Below are 21,119 nucleotides of genomic sequence, written 5' to 3'. Positions count from 1 at the left end.
GGACAAAGCATTGGATAGCTACAATAATTCACAGATATTCATGATAAAAAAAAAAAATTATTACAGCCTATGACCAAGGTCTGCAAAACACATATGAGGGCTATAAAGGTTTTATCATATGGAATTATACACATATAGTTAAAGAATTTACTGCAAAGTTTTGGAGATATAAATGACTGTGATATCAAAAATTTATCGCCATTTGTGTCCATTTTTCAGAAACGCCATGGCCCGATTCAGTTTGGCATAGATACACATAGTGTTGCGTCTGTTCACCTGTTGATTTCACATAGCAACATAAATGTACAAACAAAGAATGGGATGGAAATAGAGGATTAAGAAGGACAACTGTGTGATGTGAATTATCAAGCATTGTACAGAACATGCAACGAGATCCGGACATTGGAAAAAAGTTCAAATGAAAGAAGAAATAGTATGCCTGTAGGTAAAGTTGGTAACCATTTTGTGATGAAATCACCGTGTGGTTGAAGCTGAGTTGACGGCTGTTGCATTGCATGATCACACTCGATCTAATTATATTCTTTCAGTTCATTTTCACAATAAAAAAGAAGCAGGGATCATCAGTGATGCACTACCATAACAATAAAATATGCTTTTTTATGCTTTAACAGCGCGTCTCTCCATGTTATCCTGATGTATAGCAATGCTTTTTTCCATATTATAACTCAAAGCAGATTACAGTATCTGTAAATCTGTTGAAAATACATTGCTAAAGCTTTTAAGCTACCATACGAATTTCATCTGCAAAATTGTATCAACTAAAGTAAGATTTATTGTGTAACATATGTAACACTTGCAGTCAGTGGTCGATATGAGTCTTGACACTTTGAGTTTGATGCCCATTTAAAACAAGTTACACTGAGAAAGTTGTATTAAAATCGTATTTTTACTGCAGAAGGCCTGAAAACAAGTCTACAGATTGGCAAAGGAGAGACTAGGTCTCGCAACTATTATACATCAAGACACAATCTTTTGATCGTTGATGCATCATGCAACAGATGCAAATATTCTACATCATTATTAAGGGAATCATCCGCCCACACAGTAATCAGCTATATACAGATTTATACTTGCGTCAGAGAAGCCTTTTTATCATTATTTTTTGCGCAGGAAGTGTGATTTTTTAAAAGTCATACACAAAAACACATATTGCTATCAGGCAAAATGGAGCCTCTGATACCAAAATTTGTCCGGCCTTATTGGCTAGTTCCTCCATTGAGCATGCTGGGGCAATGCCCTGATGATAGGATCAAATTTTCACGGTTTGATGCACTGGCTAAGGAATCATGGGAGTCTTGTCATCAACTTAGAAATAAACATGCCTGCCTGTAGGTAAGTACGGATATACAAATGGTCGTGAGCCAGACTCCGATATTAGGCATACAATATGATTCAAAACCTATTAAGTGCATGTGTGATATTTTGTAACCACAGGAGAGGTGTGTTGTGATCACCTTTTTCACCAAATTTATTTTCTAAATACTGCTTGATCAACCAAAATCTGACCATATTTTTGCTTGCTCATGTTTCATCACATTGACGCAACTATACGCACACACATTCAAGACAGTGCTTGAACATAACTGGCAAACCATTCACTCTGTTTCCCTTTTATAAATTTATTAATTTACATAATTCATTGGGAACATTAGGATGTGCTGAATTCTGGCTCAAAGCTAAACATAAGAAGTATTCACTAGGTATATAATACACCGTCATCACTTGGATTATACCAGGATGGAAACTGCCATTCTGCAAGAATTGCCGCATAATAAAATCTTACTAAATTTACCTCCAAGTGAACAAAGTGGACAATGGTCATCTCTATGTCTATCTACACTGAATATCAAAGCCCATGGACAAACACATTCTGAGATTATCTTTTGACCAAAAATTGCCAAACACTTGCTAATTTTACCACAATTTGAACAAATTAAGTTAAGGGTAATGTTTATCCACAAGATATTGTTTATCAAATTTCAAATTTATCTAACATGTTGTTTCTCAGAAAAAAATTTTTGGCCAAAAATTCCAAACGAAACATTGCCTTAAAAAATACAAACTTGCATATTTCATCACAGTTTGAGTAAATTTGCATTTTGTTATCCCTAGGGACCTCATACTATATATTAAAGCTGTCTGACAAGTGATTTTAAAGACGATTTTTGACAGAATGTGGAATTTTTTACTTCATTTGCATATTTTTGATAGTGTAATGAAAAGAAAAACTTTTGGCAATATACCCATGATGCATTTATATACCACACACTAATTTTGCTAATTAGGTGCGTGTACTTCAGTTCTCAAGATATTTGGATGGTCAGACATCCCCATATACATATACATATTAAATCAATCCACAGAGACATGTTTAAACATACAGACTGCATGTCACACAAACACCCATACTGATGGTTTCTATAGATATAATCTATAGTAGCTAATAAAAATTAATTTCTCGGAAAAATAAATGGTGCATTTCTCATCTTTTCATCATAGATCATAGATGTTACAAAAACAGTCTTTCTTACACTTTTAAAGGCTGATTGAAGTGTGGGTGGATGATTCCTTTAAACTGCACAGTGGTAGTGATTATCAGAAGTACACAAAGCTCCTCATACTTCACGCATCTAAAACCCTTATTGCCTTTGTTCCTTGATCTTATCCGGCCACCAAATGACATTTGCAACTCATGTTGGTTTAAAGAAAGGGTGAAGCGTTTAGGTTTGTTTGATGGCTGAAGTGCTGATACACTTTGATATTTGTGATACAAAAGATATCATATCACACCAATACATTACGAAAAGTGTTACTGATTGGTACAATAATGAAATATTATTGATAAAAGTATTTTGATGGTGATTCTTTAAAAGCCTCTACTCTTCGTGCAACATCTTTCTCATTTACAGTAATCTTTTATCAGTGTGCATTATTTCTAAGGCGTGTCAGCTGTGTCACAATTTTAAGCCGTAATCTTTGCCCGACACAGCTGTGAACAAAAATCTCTTCTCCTCATGCGTTGCTACACAGCACACAGTTGATGGTATTCTGATCATACAGGGAAATGCAGTTCTGAGCGTACATCATATAAGTGATTAGCCTACTTATGCAGACAGTGGGAGGGGCACATAGCAGCTGCCTTGTCCTGTCAGTACCGGTATGTGTGAAATGAACTAGTCAACACTAGCTGGCAGTATTTAGTATAATCAACTCATGGATTCTACATTGTTGATTGTTGTGTAAAAAGCTCTCTGAAGATTTCTACAGTAGTGTGCATATGTGTGTGTGACTAAGTGTATGCAGTCATGAGAATGACCAACACATATTTTTTATATATATATATATATATATATATATATATATATATATATATATATATATATATATATATATATATATATATATATATATATATATATATACATATGGGTTGCTGGAGAAATGGTTTTACAATTTCATCTCTAAAATGTTGTTTCGAGAGCCGCGTGACTCACACGTAAAGAGACTAAACTGGTCTGAATATACATCTACATCGGGTACACATCTTGGATTACGCAGGTGGCGGAATATTTGTTGCAATAGACAGTTGCTGCATAACAATGGAATACTACTGTTATGAATATTCATTTCCAAGGAGAGAAGTGATTTACATAGCGGGATATAAGTTATCCTGCATTGGAACTTCTAGAACTTGTCTTATTGATGATATGTTCACATGCTGTCAAGGATGGATTGGGACCTACCTCATCATGGGTAAGAAGGGACGGTTTTTCATCAGTTGGCTTGGTAAAGTTGGCCACCATTGCCGCGACAGCTGGCTGGCGTTTGCCATCACCATAGAGACAACTTGGTTGAAGGCCAAAGCAGGCTGCATGACCAAACTTGCCCTCCCGAGGGTAGAGGTCAAGGTAGAAGTGACCCATGAACTCACCAGTGGCAGTGTCTGCCACACTGAACTGCAGCGAAAAAAAATCCATTTTTTATGAACGATAGAGCAATTTTCAAATAGGAAACTGGTTCCGTAAATTGGTGGACTGCTTTTTGATTCTTAGAAATACACAGTTCATCTCGTAAGCTGCTATTTCTGCTCTTTAGTCTTGGAGAAAATAATTTGCAAAGAGAATGACTAAAATGACCTACTAAAACAAGACGCTTACACATCAATACCTAGGAAAACTAAACCAGAGTTGCTCTTACCATTGTAACGTCTTTATCCCAAACTGGAGGGTTTGGAATTTCTTGAAACTTCAAACCAAGAAGTTCCTAAGACAAATGAAAAAGAGATAATTCATTCATTTGTGAGGGCAATGACACAAAGGCAAAAACTGAAAGCAGATTTTGCTATAACATGTGAGAAATAAATAGTGAGTTTCCAGTCCACATTTTGACAAGAATAGTGACATATGCTGTTGTAATAGAAAATCCTTCACCTATATTCTTAGAGAAAATTTACTGTCACAAATTTTACAATGCACATGAAAAGATTTTCTTATTTTTCTGAACACTTGTGTTCGTAGTGAACAAGATGGCTGCACAGACGCAAACTGTTTTTTACCTCAGCATCAGCTACGTGGGCAAATATCTCACTTTTCTTTCATAGCACGATGATGGTCACAATTGTCGGCAAAATCATGTTCTACTTACATAGGAATTAATGGTCATAATGAAATTGTGCTGATATTCTCCATACAGAATTTTGCCTTACATGGTTGAATGATACAAAAAATGTGGGAATTCTGATATTTCCTCAAAGACAGGAGATTAGGCATCCAAACCACAAGTACAGACCTGATAAATGTCAAGTAATCCCTTGGTGACTACTTCCATGGGGAAGTATTCCTTCAGTTTATTCTGATCCACAGCGTACTTTCTCTCCTCTACCATGGTCATGTAGTATCTCATGTCCCACAGGTTAATCTTGTTGTCATTCTCAAGCTTGTACTTCTCACACTGAGGGTTTAAAAACCACACAATAAAGAGAAAAGGGACATTATAACACTTTGAGTGCCAAAGTCTTTTTTAGTCCCCTTCATAAAATAAACTTCAGTCAATTTTTCTCATATCTTTGCCAAAATTTTGAGAAAAAATTGTAGCCAATGAAATGTGATGTCCATTTGGTCCAAAATCGTCAAAATATTAAAGAAAAATTCATAAAAATTGGTAAAATTGTGCACTACAATTTTTGTAGAAGAAATTACAGCACTCAGAAGGTTAATGGTGGTGTTTGATATGAGTATGTTTCTCGAAAAGGATACTAGATTATTTTTGATATTGACCAGTATTATTGATGTTACAATTCTCACTTGAGTTCAATGCTTGATAGATGATATTTGCTTTAAGGTAGTATGTGCTTTGAAACTGAATTTTCCTCTATGAAACTTTAAACCATTCTCTTTCAAAATGCACGGAATAAAATACAAACAAAGCGAGCAAAGTAAATGTAGCATACAGCGATTTCCTTCTGCGTCACTGACACATCTACAAAAAGGTGAACTGGATGTGCTGGAGCTTTAACAGAATGAGAATATACATTTTACCAATATGAGCATTTTGCATTGTTGACTACACAAAAGTTAATAGGGAAGCAAAATGGAAAACAAACCTCTTCTTTCTTAAATTGCAACATAACTTCAAGTTCCTCCTTCTGTAGAGGGCGGAGTTTTTCAGTAAGATCCCTGAGAAATTGTACCACCGCTTCAGGAGTCTTGGCCATGCGCAGCTCCAAGATGAAAGCGGCATGTGTTGGATAGCCAAGCAGGTCAGCTTTCTGGAATGTAACGAAAGGAAATTAAAGTATATCATAGGTTTTCACTGATTTCCAGTCCACAGATGAGTTTTACACTGTCTGTCAAACTATGTATGTTTCGCAGCATTTCTAGAAATTCCAAAGATTAATAAACACACAAAAAGCATTACTAACTATAATTTAACTGATTAATACCGACATCAGGCAATGGTCAATATTTGTGTGACATGAACCACAACATTTGTTGCAATTTTTTTAAACTTTACTTATCTTTTTGCTTCATTAAAAGCTTTTTCAGTTTCTGCGTACCCAAACTATATGCAAGACTTGATCTACTGAAGACAACGTTGAAAGTTTGTTCTACACTGGTCTTTACCATCGCAGCCTACTTACACACCAATACATCTTTACCATTGCAACAAAGAAGAATACATCTACATTTGCTCATACATACACACAAGCAAACACATGCACATACAGAAAACCATAGGATATATTTGTAAAATAGCTAGTAGTTCCATACAGTCATAGCTATCTATTTCAAAAGATGAACATAGTGAGTAAATTATAACCTACCTTTTGCCTGATTTCTACAAGTTCTTCTAAAATCTTTGTATTTTCACTAATGCATCTGAAAATTTTGAGAATATGAACACATATTTATGAAACAATGAATACCAGAATAAAGAGTGTCATCTCCAATTTCAATATTAGGTGTTGTCCTGACTATTATCCAGTCAGAACACGAAGAAAAACATATATTTGTATGACACACATTGTCTGTACACTCAAGGACTTTTCAGCAATGTTTAAGGACTTTTTGAGGTCCAAATACCATATTTCAGGTGGCAAATTTTTGTGAAATCGCAACCGATAATTTCACAATTTGGAAATTACTGGTGGTTTATCAATTTTTCAGGACCTTCCAGGGCGTAATTTCATTCTCAAGGACTTTTCAAAGATTTCTCAAAAGCTTTCAAAATTTTATGGATTATCAAGAACTTGTCAGGAGCATACTGTCACTGGACACTTCTGCAGACAAAGTACCTCTGTACAATGCTAGTATAAAAAAATAATGATTTTCGTAAAGTTTTTACATCAGTTAACTATTGAACTAGAAAGGGTCTGGTAACTTTTCTGATTGAAGACTATGTATGAAAGATCTGTAAATTTGACAGTAGGTTGCAAAGAAGAATCATGACAATAAACAAACATAAACTTTGCATTTGATGACAATTCCAATGAATGCCGTGTGCAATGATTTCATTCCACAGCAATCAGTCTGTATTCACAGTTACCTGTATGAAGTATGAATAATCCAATTTTTCTGAGTACCTATTTTGACCAAGAATGATATATGTTCATTGAGATTCAGATGACAATGAGTATGTACCGGTACATTACACTTAACCTGAACAAATAAAGAAGTTGGATTTACAATTTATTGTTTGAAAGTCAAACTCTGAATGACCCGACATTTGGCACTTCAAGAAAAATATAAAACATAATACATAGTGATAGGTCAAACATTTGAAGTGATTTTATGAGTTTTCAATTGTGTCAGACAGATGTCAATATATGTACATAAGTGGCTATGAAAAGATAAAATCATGAAGCCTTATAACTTACTACCAGTACATTCACACACACATACATACCTGGAATTGAAGGCAAATTCCATTCTCTTCCTGGTCTCCTGGTTACGGCATTTTCTCATGATTGGAAAATAGTCTGGATACTTCAGAGAAACTTTATACCTCCCTTCAGCATTCTATAAGTTGAATGAAAACAGTTTTGAATACTGAGGCAATCTTTGCAGAAGAAAAGATGAATGCAGTTCAGCTGAAGCAAGAGGTCGCACATCCTGGTACTTTCAATTCTCAGACAGAAAGTGTCATGTGATTATTCTGTGATTCTTTAGGACGGGGTTGGAACAAATAGACTTGTAATATTGGTTACTACTCTTTTTTTCATTTTTTGGTGTTCTATTGAAAATTTAAAATCCATGAAGTATTAGGATGTGTGAATCTTGTCGGGTGCGAGTTATTTGTTAGGGAGACATTATTTTAAGCATGTGCAGAGAAGATGGTAGATGAATTAAACATGCTGATACCATGCATTATTGGTTGGGAAATATCTGTAAAAAGTTGGGGTTTGGGGAGGAGGAATGAAAACTGGGACAAAAAAGTGCTCAGGCTTGGTTTAGTTGTGAAAAGACTCAGCAATGTCAGAGTGGCTGCAATTGATAATTAGATCTGCACAGTGGATTGTCAGATATGCATAACACAGACTTTACTCTGGACAGTGGTTCATAGGATATTCATTCCACACCGACTCATACTAGCATTAGGTGCCCCTTCATTGAGTTGCTACTCTAAGAGTCAAATGTATTAGAAAACGTTTTACTTAAAAGTTTTCACATTAATTAGTATATCATGTATACTGCAATTTCAATGTAGTCAACAACTTCTATGTAATAAATCCAACAATAGTTTGAAAATATCAGTCTTTTCTGCTGTCTTTTCATTATTTCTTTGTTACTATTATGGTACAATGACTTACTATAGTAACTCTCCCACTTGACTATTAAAGAAACAATAACAAATTTGTGTTAATTTGGTTTCTTGCCCCTAATATTTCAACCAACATCTTTATTCTCTGCCACCATTTCCTTTTTAAATTGATTGATTGACTTTTTTGAAAATATTTGCAATGATTTTTTGCTTTCTTTGAAACAAACCTTGAGCACCGATCGAGAAGCCGCAGGGTTGATTGTGGGATAGGATGGTAGATGATGGAGAGAGAGAGAAAGAAAGACAGAGAGAGAGACAGTATGTAAATGAGCCAGAAGTGAAAACTACTTCTATACCTACTTGCTGTTGGTATTTTCGAAAGCAGTCCCAGAAATAGCCTCGTGGGAATTTCTTGCAAGGAGGATAGAACTGAAGGTGAGGTGTTGGAGGCCGGTCGGAAGCAAAGAAAGACAGGAGTAAAGGAGTACACCCTGTTAGCTGCGAGTGAACCTGACACCCCTGAACACCTCAAAGACAGAATTGGAATGGTCCAGAAAGATTTTATCTGAGAGGGTGAAACCATTACCAAGAGGTAAGCAATGACGATTGAACTTAATGATTAATGAACGTTAATGAAGGTTGATAAGTTTATGAAAGATACATCAACTTGTTTCAAATGAAAAGAAATCATGTTTAGAAACCTAACAGCATCCTACTAATCATCTCAGATCTTGACAACTATTTTTTTTTTAAAAGTTGCTGGCACAAGGAAACTTTCTTCATTGTTGTTATGTTATTGTTGAAGTGACTGAAATGTGTCTCAATCTCAACAAATCAAAGTACAGAAGAGTACAATTTGAAACCCAGTTAGATATGATAGGAAGAGAAAAACAGCAAGTGAATGCTTTTTATATGTGTATTAACTTTTTTATTCAAATTTCATTGCAGAAACCTCAAATAGTTTATCATACATGCAAGAGGTAGATATATTTGAACTTTGTACACACTGTATAGGGAGTAACTTTCATTCAAAGCATAACATACAATCTTGCTGGATGGGTTGTTCAAATGAAACTAAACTTGCAAATGAGTTTATACTGAGGTACTGTCATGAACAAGTACGGTCAAGATGGTCACTGCTTCCTTAAACAGACACGGAGCAAAGATATGCCTTCACAATTGAGAGTAAACTTTACTCAGTAGCACAGGGTGAATAGTGGGAAGACTTTGATATTCACTCTCCAAAGGGGAAACAATAGCTCTATTAGAATGAACCTGGATGACATTTGACCTCAATTGCACTATACACGTCCCCTTCATCTGCCAAGTTAGACCCTGGATTAGATTGCCATGGAAATGCCATGGTAACATTCTCTAGTGTCTGATTAAATGCTAAGTCTCTTATCCAAGGCAATTCCAACTCATACTACAGGTAAATCTTTCCACAGAAGCTTTGATATTTCGTAACAAAGCTAGTTTAGCGCACACAAAATGGTTGAAATATCAAAAGCACATTTTGAGAAGGGTAGACCCTCAGTCAATATAAAAATTTAGTAAAAATGATAATGATACAATTTTTTTTCAAAATTTTTAAAATTGATATTTACTTGAGGTCTGGTTTTGATTGTGCATATCACATCAAGCCTAACTTTATGAAATGTGATTTTGTAAGGACTACTGCCAAAAATACCAGCACTTCTAATCTGGCTTATTGCTTGCTTGCTTATATACATAGTCAGGTCAAATATGGCTGTACTTCAGATTGGCATGCTATAATCTGATCTGATCTCCAGATTGCTCAATCTAATCTTCCCAGGTAATATTTCAGTGCATGCTTCTCAAGTAATCTATTTCTTGGCTGGCTCAAATTTGTTGTAAAGCCAAAATGCCAAATTCTCACTCTCCGTGTTGCACTTGTTTGTACCGTATGTGAACTGGCAGATTTGTGCTGTAAAACTTTGTCGGTGTGGTGTAGGAATAATTTTTATAAGTGAATCAGTTTGCTACAAATATCAGTTGCATCATAATTTCAACCTCTCCCTTCAATAAAAGTTACATTCATAGCATCAAATTTCCCTGATTTACATTACATCTCCAGGCTTTTCTTGCTTTACTGTTAACATTGTCACGTCTCTCTCATAAAACTAGTTCATTTTTCTTCCTCTGTCTGTTGAGAACACAAAAATTACGTACGTGTAACAGAATGTAGGTATATTGCTACTTTTGTCTCAAGACAATCATTTCATTACATTGTAATTGATTTGGTCATCTGTCATAAGGTTCCCATTAAGTGTCATTCCCATCTGTGACTTAAATTTAAGGAATTTACATATTTTAAGGTCAGAACACAATTTCACAGACATTTATGTATTCTTCCTATAGCTAAAAAATATCATTCACTTGTTAGTTATTTTTGTTTACTTTTGTTTTTCTCATTCTCAGCCTTATCATTTAAAAGTGATAAACACATTCATGCATTGAATTAAAAACCATGCACTTTGACATGCTTTCAAAATCAAAACATTCAACAAAAATTTAGAATTCTACAAATCTTTCAGTATTTAACAACATCTTACCAACAAAGCATGACTTGTGTTGGGTTACTACATGTATATAAACGTGCATTGTGCTAGGATGATCTGAACCTTCAAAGATTCTGTAACCATGGTAAACACTCACCTTCTCTAGCCTCTTGATGAAATCTTCGGGCATTCCAGCTATTGATGGAAAGTGATAAAAGAATAGAATCAGATAACGTTACTTCTGTCAGGCAAGGCAAGCTTTTCATGCCATGACAATTTACCGGTATTTGTCATGGTTTTGTGAACCCTTTCACCCCTCTTGAATTGTGTACAGGTCCAACCTCCTGAATGAAAACAACAGGAATGTACCAAAACCTGGCAGTTAAAGGGTTAAGGAGATATATTCCTGACATGATTGAACAGAAAGCGAAGTTTATTCATGGATTTCATTTTAAAATCTCCGTGGCGAACACAAACTGTCATGGCATGAGTACTGTAAGAACATACCGGTATATTGAAATCAATGTAATGCATCAAAAATATGCCCCTTCAACCTTGACAATCAATTTTCCTGCAGAAAGGTCTAATGTCAAGGTAGAGAATGGGGCTGGGTCATGTGATCATACCATGGTGGTGAAAGTGTTAGTGCAGGAGCTTCCTCTATGAGGCAGCCACTCAAACACCTGATCCCCACCCCATCTCCTCTACCCCACCCACCAACGTCCCTCACTGCTGCAACACACATCGATGAACAATTTTAAATGGAACACAGTTACATAAATTATGTACAATTAATCAAAGCAGATGGGTATTGCATACATCAATTGGCGACAGATGGCTTGTGTGATTGAAATTGCCTACAAAAGACATAATACCAAAATACACATACCAATGGCAGCTGTAGCAGAACTGATAATTACAGTTGTGTCTAGTAAATCACGTTTTTAATAAGGACTTCAAGTGAACAAAAATAAAAACAAAACTAACTTGAAAACAATTACTCACAACCACCTACACTTTAATCAACAATACCAAAACTACTGACAAATTAATGTTCTTTCCTTTTTCCATTAGCCTTTTGCCTAATGGCCAGAAGTATATGAATTAATGAACCTAGATATCTTACAGTTATTTGTTTCAGGATTATGGAGTGGTGGCAGGTACAATTAAAAAACACCTAACTGTACCTAAGTCACTTTCAGTCATTTCCAATGTAGTATTTTCTTCATTCAGGTTTTTATTGAAGTCTATACTGATGTCACTTTCTCTCTTCTTCAGAGCTTTCATCTGATCTTGGATGTCCTTTGGTAAATGCAATCCTAGAATCCAAAGCAACAGTCACCAATTTCAAGCGTATATCAGGTCAATCTTTCAGTCATACATCAGTAGACACATACAGGGACAGGTAGACAGGCCCACACAGATAAAAAAAAATAAAAAAAAAAAATATATATATATATATATATATATATATATATATATATATATATATATATATATATATATATATATATATATATATATGTACATTATATATATATATAATATACACACACACACACACACACACACATATATATATATATATATATATATATATATATATATGTATATATATATATATGGCACAAACATATACACACATATTGTATAGACATCTACAAACATATATATTGATGTAAAACTACTAGGTGACATTGGATAACTTTTGATAAGGTTGGTGTCTTTGTGCACAGACAGAAAATAGTTCTTATGGAAAAATGTGAATAGAAATCCATTATCTGCCATCCAGGCTGTACTGGAATGCATTTTGTATCAGTAGATATGCACAGCTCTACTATCACAATAAAAGTACGCTGTCAGTGTTGTTTTGCTAGAGATTCTGCATGATAACAATAACAGACTCTGTGACTAGCAGCTGCACTCAATCTTTGATCTGCCCACCATGTGCTCTATTACATGGTGCACTTTGACATAAATTGTACTGCTTAATGCAGGATATTTTCATGTCTGTTACCATTTCGTTTGCCAAGCTTGATGAGTTTTTCAAGATATCTCTTGGACTCTGCTTCCATTTCATCTGTGTTGACTTTCGCCTGTAAGACCACCAAGTTGTCATACACATCTTGACGCATGCTGGAGAAAGAAACAATGGTAGGTGAGGAAACTTACTACATCCATGCTTATCTATTTATGCAGAGTTACATAAGTAATCATGAAATGCTTCCTTCATTAAACACATTGTATATTCTGAAAGGCATCCCATACAACTGAACTCTGCACAATTATGTGCAGACATAAAAATCTCATTATATGGCGCCCTCTAGAGGCAACGTTTAACATGGGCTCAAATATCTTACACTTGTGTGGCTGCTGCTCAAAATATTAATTTTCATAAAATGTGCTCCATTTTAAAGCTACATTAAATATACTTTGCAGCAGCTTAGGAGTCTGTTAACAAGTACTGCGCAATTTAATGAAAGTGACACTAATTATAAACTTTGAAAACAATGCTATTGTTAACACTCAAAGAAAACAATTTCACATTCTTCTTTTCAAAAGTCATGACGTTGGTTTAAACAATATTAGCCTTGAAAACACATCACCATGTTTACACTGAGCAATCTTATTGTCAAAACGTGAATTCTAGCCGAGACAAAAATTCAGTAGTCCACAATAACAGTGGACAGTATCCATATACACTGGTTGAGTTGACAAGTTGGGATTAGAACAAGAAAATTTACTTCGCAACCAGATGGTGCTTTGGAGAGTTTTGAGAAGGCCTAAGTTTTTACTGTAACAATACTTTTCTAGTCTATACTTGTGTGGACTCATTTTTAGGCCAGCAGATTAAGTGAAGGTTTTCCAGTTTGGTTTGGTTTTCCTTTGAAAATACAAAAGTATAATTTTTCCCCCTAGAATTATCACAGAGTATTATGCTATAACATCTGTGACAGATGTCACATGGTAGGAATACAAGTACTGCTACAAAGTTGACATACTCTGAGAGTTGACAGTTTTGGGGACCATGTGACTGACCATTGACACTTAATATAATGGACATTTTTTGGCTCCAGAACATGCGTTATCATGAAAAACAGGTCTTAATGAATGTTTATTGATACAACCTGATGCATAGACTTTGATTCATTCCATCTACTATACAGATAGTTTTGTCATACATCAGTGCTATTTGGGTTTCTTTCAACAGTGTTTTTCTTAAGGTTGGTGAGCACATAAGTGTTATTGGGTTTCCCACGGCATTTTATCAGGGTTCCCCCTCGGTGTACCGTATCTGAATGTTCTGTATAATTTGCACTTGCTGGTCCAGGGCAACCTGATCTTTCACACACAAAATTTTGAGAAGAGTGCAGACATTTTTTGATTTGTTGGCAATTTAATACAAATGAAGTGCTCCACACTGACCATAAATATTTACCGGTATTATGAATTTTGGGTGAGACAACAGCCAAATGAACATGCTGGGCTTTACCTCAGCTGTTAATTATTTACTTTCCCCTCACCCTTGCCAATAAATAGACAATTATGATAAGCACGTCACCCTTTATTCCCTCAAGTTTAGAAGAACATGTCATGTGAAAAAACATTGTTATCTCTCTGCACCTTATTAGGTAAAAAGCCCATGTGGTGATCCAAAGCTACGAAGCCTGAAGTGTAGATATGAGCACTGCCCTCTAGTGTCCTTTACTGTTAAAGTAACGGACAAACCAAAATGAGTTACTCACAGAGAATAATGATGACATTGAACAAAGAGGAACTGATGATAATTTAACTTGCTATAGGAATGTTGCTTGATCAAGTTAGCAAATTTACCGTAACGTGTATGCCTAAGTTAAAAAGGAAATTACTGGGTGAATGTTAGAAGTGCAGGCAGCAAAAATGAATGGATGATAACTGGATTGGAGCGTAAACAGTGTCGAAATGTGGACTGGGCATTTTTTAGAGCTCTGTTTTAAAATTGATGACGGTACATTTATATTGATGGATGATGGTGTATGGCTATCAGGAACACAGTCAGAGAGCATGCTAGGTCATATGCAATGCCTACAGGCCATGACCGGCAAAAGGAAAATTTACTTTCTTCATTAAATGGTAATTTAGGAAGCTTTTATTACACTGTGAAAACCACACATTGTGCATGCAACCGATATTGGAGTAGCCATTATTTATAATAAATGTAGGCTTGAAATCACAGTCATAGTAGTAAATTTTCAGACACGACAGCAAACTTATCCAGCTTCTTTGTCTAGCGTTAGAGGCTTTGACGTAAAAAAGCCATGAAGAGAATGTTGAACTCAGCAATAAGATATCAAATGTCATAAAAGAAATGACATAAGTGTGCACAGCCATAAATGTGAAATAACCACAGGTATTCCAAAACCTTCATTTTCAGAAAGCAGCCAATGCCTGGACACAGATGTAATGTGCAATAAATGTGTTTATCTGCCGATACTCAGTGTGCAAATTGGCCCTAATGTCTTTCAAATACATACAACACGCACATCAAAGCCCGGCAGCTCACCTCATCTCTACGTCAAAGTCTGACAACTTCTTATCTGCCTCGGTGCTAGCCTCCCTGATGTCTTTATCTGGAGAGACGTGCTGGGGAAAATCCAGGACATTGCGTGCCACGCTGTAGTCAACATCGTTGTCAGCCAAGGCCTGGGGGAAAGATGGAGAGATCCACCATTAATTATGGAATGTGAAAGAGTGTTCAGTATGTGTGTTTCCTTACGGGATTTCTGGTGGTAAATGTGAATGCCCTACTAAAACAAAATGTGAGATACTTTTTAATTATTGAGAAAGTTCAATCTTTCCTGAGGTTCCTCTCTTCACATTAAAACTGGCAGCAGCATGCTGAAGAGAAACATTGAGTTCACTCACAGCAAAATGCTATTCTATGCACCCTAGATTTAATCACATGAAGATAAAAAGGTATAGGTATTTTGGAAATAACAGGCGACGCGCTGACCATTAACGTTTATTTGTGGGCAAGGGCGAGAGGAAAGCTAAAAATTAACGGGCGAGGCTTGCCGAGCCCGTAAATTTGACTTTCCTCGAGCCCCCACCCATAAAGAATCGTTAGTGGTCAGAGCGGAGTCTGTTATTTCCATTATATTATCAGCGAATGTACAAACCCAAGAAAACCGTCAAAATTTCCGAAAATTTCAGGAGCGAACGACAACTGGGCCCCAGTAACTGAGCAATACGCTACGCACTGTCATGTGCGCTGTAAAAATTTGGCAAATCCGGAGATGTTTTCAGAAAAAATATCTCAGCTTGACCTACAAGTGCTCCATTTTATTTTGTGATTGATTATGATTTACGTTTCAGCTGTAGAGTTACGATACTTTGAGTTGTTATCTTATTATTCATATTCACGGGCACGTAAAAAAATCATTACTGTGTATTTGTGGTCAGTCACGTGGTTCAGCTCGACCAATCAAAATGCCACTGGCAGGGCCTGGTAATATAATCTGGAATAACATGTGTATTAAAGCTAGAAGTTCCACAATTTTAACGCAATATCCAAAACATCGTAAACTTTGTACATTTTGAAGTGACATAACATAATGCTACTTTTTACACTTTTTAAGGCATTTTTGTGGGGTGCACAGCCGAACCTGAATAAAATATGCAAAATATTTTTATGTGACCAAGTTAGATACATACAACTACTGCTTTATCAGTTAGAATAGAAGATATATGTCCATAACAAATGAAAATCATCTAGAGCCCCTTGATTATGACTGACCCACAAATAAAAGTCTGACCATCATATTTGATAACACAGGTGTTTAACAGTGGTATTGTTGTTGATGTAAATGCACTGAAATGAATAAATACCTGTCTCACCATCCCAACATTTCCAGTCGAAACCTGGGAGGGATTTCTGTTTTCTTTTAATGAATTATTTCTCAATGCAATGGAAGCAACAGAGAATTTAAGGCCAACCCAATGAAGATTTATAAAGAGTTGTTTCAACATGAACATTTTCATGAGGCCATTGCTAGGAATCATTAATTTGACAAGCAGAAGTTTATGTTTGGTGAGAAAAATTTTAATCTTTGCTGGCCAGGTTGCTAGGGTACTCGTACATGTATTGCAAAGCACTGAGGGATAAAGTACAATCACTGTGGAAAATCCCTCCTCACAAATATAGACACTACAACATTGCAATCCACTATAATTTAATGAAATTGATATTAATATTAAGCATCCTCACATTATTCAAAAGTCATGCACTGCAAACATAGTATGTTATTCAAATGTCACACCCCCTTCTTTGACAGAGGTGAGTCTGTTTGACTTGGGCACACAGTGCTTACATAAAACACAGCCTGTATGAGTCATTGCTTGGTGAGTCTGTACAGTAATCACTGCAGGACTCTGTCACATGTATGTCCTAGTCAATGTGTAGTCAGGGGAATTTTCATATAAATTGACATTTTCCATCAGTATTTGCACGCTAAATTCCTTTAATTCCGAGAATGTCTCCCATGGGAAAAGGGTAATTACAATTCCCATCACGGAAGTTATAATTGCATTTGGCAAACGATACATTACGGTACTTATTCCAAGATAATGTGGCAAGATTCAAGGAGGTTCTCTAAAATTCATGAGTAAACTCTGAAAAATCTTACAATGTTTTGTTTCAATGTAAAGTGGGATGGAAAAATCCTGCATTTCTCAAAATCCAGGCGTTTCAACACATCATGTAAACCATTGCAGTCTTCTGCTCCTAGGCAATGCAACAGGCAACAACAGACATCCACTCACTGATTACCCATGACTCACTCATGGGGAGGAAGTCATCACTAAGGGGTATCATTTCACTGCCATGACAACCAACCTGAGTAACCTAGCAATGAAATTCCATATGTTTTGACGTGTGCAATTGTGCATAGGTGTGCAAGACTATTTGCTTGATGAGGAGACATTCTTTTCTCTGTGACAGTCTATTATCATTTTTGCAAACTGTCCTATTTTATGAAAATTGGCATTATCTTATCTTGCAGAAATCAGATATGATGTGTCTATAGGTGGCTTTACCATATGAAATTCATTCAAAGTCTATAAATACCGGTACATAAGATAGTATACACTGTACATGTATCTTTCTCAGTGTTCTCCTCAGCTTATTAAAACAGGGGGATAACAATTTACATAACAATACATAATTTGCATATTCTTCTAGTATGAAAATGATTTCTTTTGTATGGTTATATATGAAAATATGAATAGATTGCTTGAAAGACTGACAGGTGGCCCGCCTCTAAAAAGCCCCTTGTGGAGCAGTCTTTATAATCTTGTCTCCGATTAGCCTTATACTAAAATATTTATGAACAAACTTCAGGTGACCAAACTATCTGGCATGATTGTAAAATGACTAAGGATGATTCACACAGTTTGTTTGATAAGGGTTGAATTAAATTTTCATGGTACCTCAATGGACCATGTTGCACCAGGTACACCCCTGGATTGATGTGTCGTCATTGAAAATGAACAGCACGCTTTGTTCTCTAATAAAACATCAAATCTTCCCTGAATCTGTAGAGAAATGAACTCAAGATGCCAGCGCAACAAACTACTCCAGCCAGGTGCTTGCACAGATACCACAGCAGCATCTAAATTTATCCTTCTGTACACTTTGCAGCAGTTGCAAAGTTTACTGCTATAACATAATTGTCACCGTGACTTCGCTGTGAAGAAATCCACACAGAATTAACCTGATAACGTGTATTGACCTATGACCTTGCAATGTTGGTGTGGTACTTTCTATTCACCTCATGATATGGTTCTTTCATATCAGCTGACATCCACAAATTATTTATTTCTCTACGTCCCAGTATTCCCCAATCATGAAAATTGTATGACAGGACAGACCCTTTAAGACATTTTAGGGCAAGTTGTATTTGTATAAGTGCTATGATTAATCTTTAAGGTCCTGATGCAGGTTTAGCAGACCAGGTTGTACAGCGGAACTTTTACACAGGTCTGCGAGGGACTGTAGGCTGTATGACTAAGTGGTGCATATACATAGTGTAGTGCAAATACCAAAACATTGCGCCTTTTTGTGCCTTGAGTAAGAACAAAAGATCTAGAATTGAAGGAAAGGCATAATTTTTCAGTATTTGCACTACAGTGCAGTGCAAATACTATAAACACACACACTCTGATGCAAGTAAATATTGTTACACAGGTATACAGGTACAATTGTAATACTGGATCATATCAAAAGTAAGAAACTAAATTCTTACTTTTAATATTCTCCTGACTCAGCAGTATGCACAAGTTTCTCACCAAATTCCATGAAAATGGTTAACCTTGGAGAATAACAGTATGCCAACCTTGAAGGACGTAATTTGCAAGGCTACACACTCATAATATATCATGAAAAATATCCTGAAGATATATAAAGTCTGAATTACAACATTTCATTTCCTTCAAATCAAAGTAAATTCTTCTCACTGCTTTAATTCTCACTCTGCAAAGACTGAATTGATACCTTGTGTTCACTGAGTGGAAATACATCTTCGGTCTATGAGCATAGCGCACACATAAAGGCAACATAACTCATTAATATTATGACAGTTGTCTCGATGATTTACATCCGCTGTTGAAGATGTCAGGGTCCTTGGATGAGAACTGCCTCAAACTACCCATAATAAGTTGAATGGATCACGTATTTTCCGCGCTCCTGTACTTTTTTATGCTTTTTCATTGATTTATTAATAGGATGCATTTTATAATACACACACACACAAATGGCTGACAAGGCCTACTGGGGCTTCAAAAAGGAATGATTCAATTACACAGAGAACCCTTGCAACACTGGCAAAAACAAATTCATATTTTCATTAATTGTACAATACAGCACATATTACATCCACTGTCACTATAGTTACCTGATGTTTGGAAAGCCCACGGGGTACATGAAGCAAACAACTATACACAAAGGGATGAACTAGCCGATAACCTCATTACAAGTTTTCATCAATTTTGCAGTATGTACAGACGTAGTGCATATACTGAAGCATGGGAATAAAGGCAGCCGCATTACAAATAATTAGAATAATTATTACACATGTACTGTCTACAGTCTCATACAGGATATATACAAGTATGTATATCTATATCCACAAACAGACACAAACACAACACACATTATTATAGCCCAAACAGGGGACTATATGCCCAAGGGCAGGTGACCATTCACCCTCCTGACATGGGGGCGAATAGTATCAAGCCTCGAAGGTACATAGTTCCTTGTTTGTGCTGCAACATTTTTATTATGTGTCTCTCTTAGATTGTTTTCACTCCCAATTTTTAGGTCAATTTGTGAATGACAGTCATATACTCCGTGAGAGAGGCATAAACCCATTAAAAATTGAAGTATTTTCATCATAGAACGGCACATAGATATATTTAAATCACTGTTATAAGGTTTATCAAATTTTTTAGGAATAATTTACAAACAATTGTATTTCATATGAAAAAGATGTAATTTAATCATTTTTAAATCCCAAAATCGTCAAGTTGAAAATAGTTCCTGGTTACTTTCAGTCAATGACGACTGCGGCCCATCAATTTCAAAAATCCAGCACTTAATAATGGGAATGACAGTGTGTATTCAGGAATTAGCATATCTGCATATTCTTTTAAACTTTTGAGGAGATGGTCTGACTAACATTCAAACACATCTATCACATAATATTGCTATTTCTAAGGTAATTTCATGCGCATCTAGAATATTCTTCTGAGTGTTTTCAATTGATAGAGAACAAAAGAAGTGGACATACCAGAATCATATTACATGACATTAACTATGTAAATATTGGAATATTTTATGTGTTGCTACATTTCATAATTTTTGTTTAAATTTCTTTTGGAATTGTCAAGCAGATCATAGGATGATGCAAACTCTTTGTCATGAAATTTTGAAGTGCCCTTGCTATTTAAAAGTGTTCATGCTATGAAATGGAGTAAATTACGCAATTGATATTCAACACAAAAGCCAGACTGCTTATTCATATGAGAAAAATTAGATTTTTGCAAAGCAGGAGAACGGCAACAAGCAGTCGATGTTCTTTTCATTGATGATTCCATACAAGCCAGACATTCACCAATGAAACAATTCGGAAAGTCTTTTGATGCAGCCTACCTTCTACAGGAAAAGCAATATTATGGGTAATATGAGGCACAACACTAAATGGTTGCCTGGAAACCTGAATATCTCACATCCATACAAGTAGCCACTTTATCTGACAATTCACACTGCATCTAGGTTAGTAT

General features: G+C 35.7%; 1 protein-coding gene across 2 annotated transcripts in view; it reads right to left on the bottom strand.

Annotated features, from left to right (window-relative positions):
* Positions 1-21,119, bottom strand: part of LOC139139265 (thimet oligopeptidase-like) — a 64,396-nt gene that overhangs the window by 12,743 nt on the left and 30,534 nt on the right. For both annotated transcript variants that reach the window (XM_070708112.1, XM_070708113.1), the window contains exons 2-11: positions 15,346-15,485; positions 12,820-12,938; positions 11,990-12,121; positions 10,960-10,997; positions 7,426-7,538; positions 6,344-6,398; positions 5,624-5,788; positions 4,810-4,971; positions 4,219-4,284; positions 3,765-3,977 (exon numbers count right to left, since the gene is read on the bottom strand). In XM_070708112.1, coding sequence (XP_070564213.1) covers positions 3,765-3,977; positions 4,219-4,284; positions 4,810-4,971; positions 5,624-5,788; positions 6,344-6,398; positions 7,426-7,538; positions 10,960-10,997; positions 11,990-12,121; positions 12,820-12,938; positions 15,346-15,485 — 1,203 coding nt within the window. The remainder of the gene's footprint in view (positions 1-3,764; positions 3,978-4,218; positions 4,285-4,809; positions 4,972-5,623; positions 5,789-6,343; positions 6,399-7,425; positions 7,539-10,959; positions 10,998-11,989; positions 12,122-12,819; positions 12,939-15,345; positions 15,486-21,119) is intronic.

The sequence above is a fragment of the Ptychodera flava genome, chromosome 8 (assembly GCF_041260155.1).
Source record: "Ptychodera flava strain L36383 chromosome 8, AS_Pfla_20210202, whole genome shotgun sequence".
Lineage (NCBI taxonomy): Eukaryota > Metazoa > Hemichordata > Enteropneusta > Ptychoderidae > Ptychodera > Ptychodera flava.
Note: the sequence above shows the minus strand (reverse complement) of the source record. Positions and strands in the feature narration are given on the sequence as shown.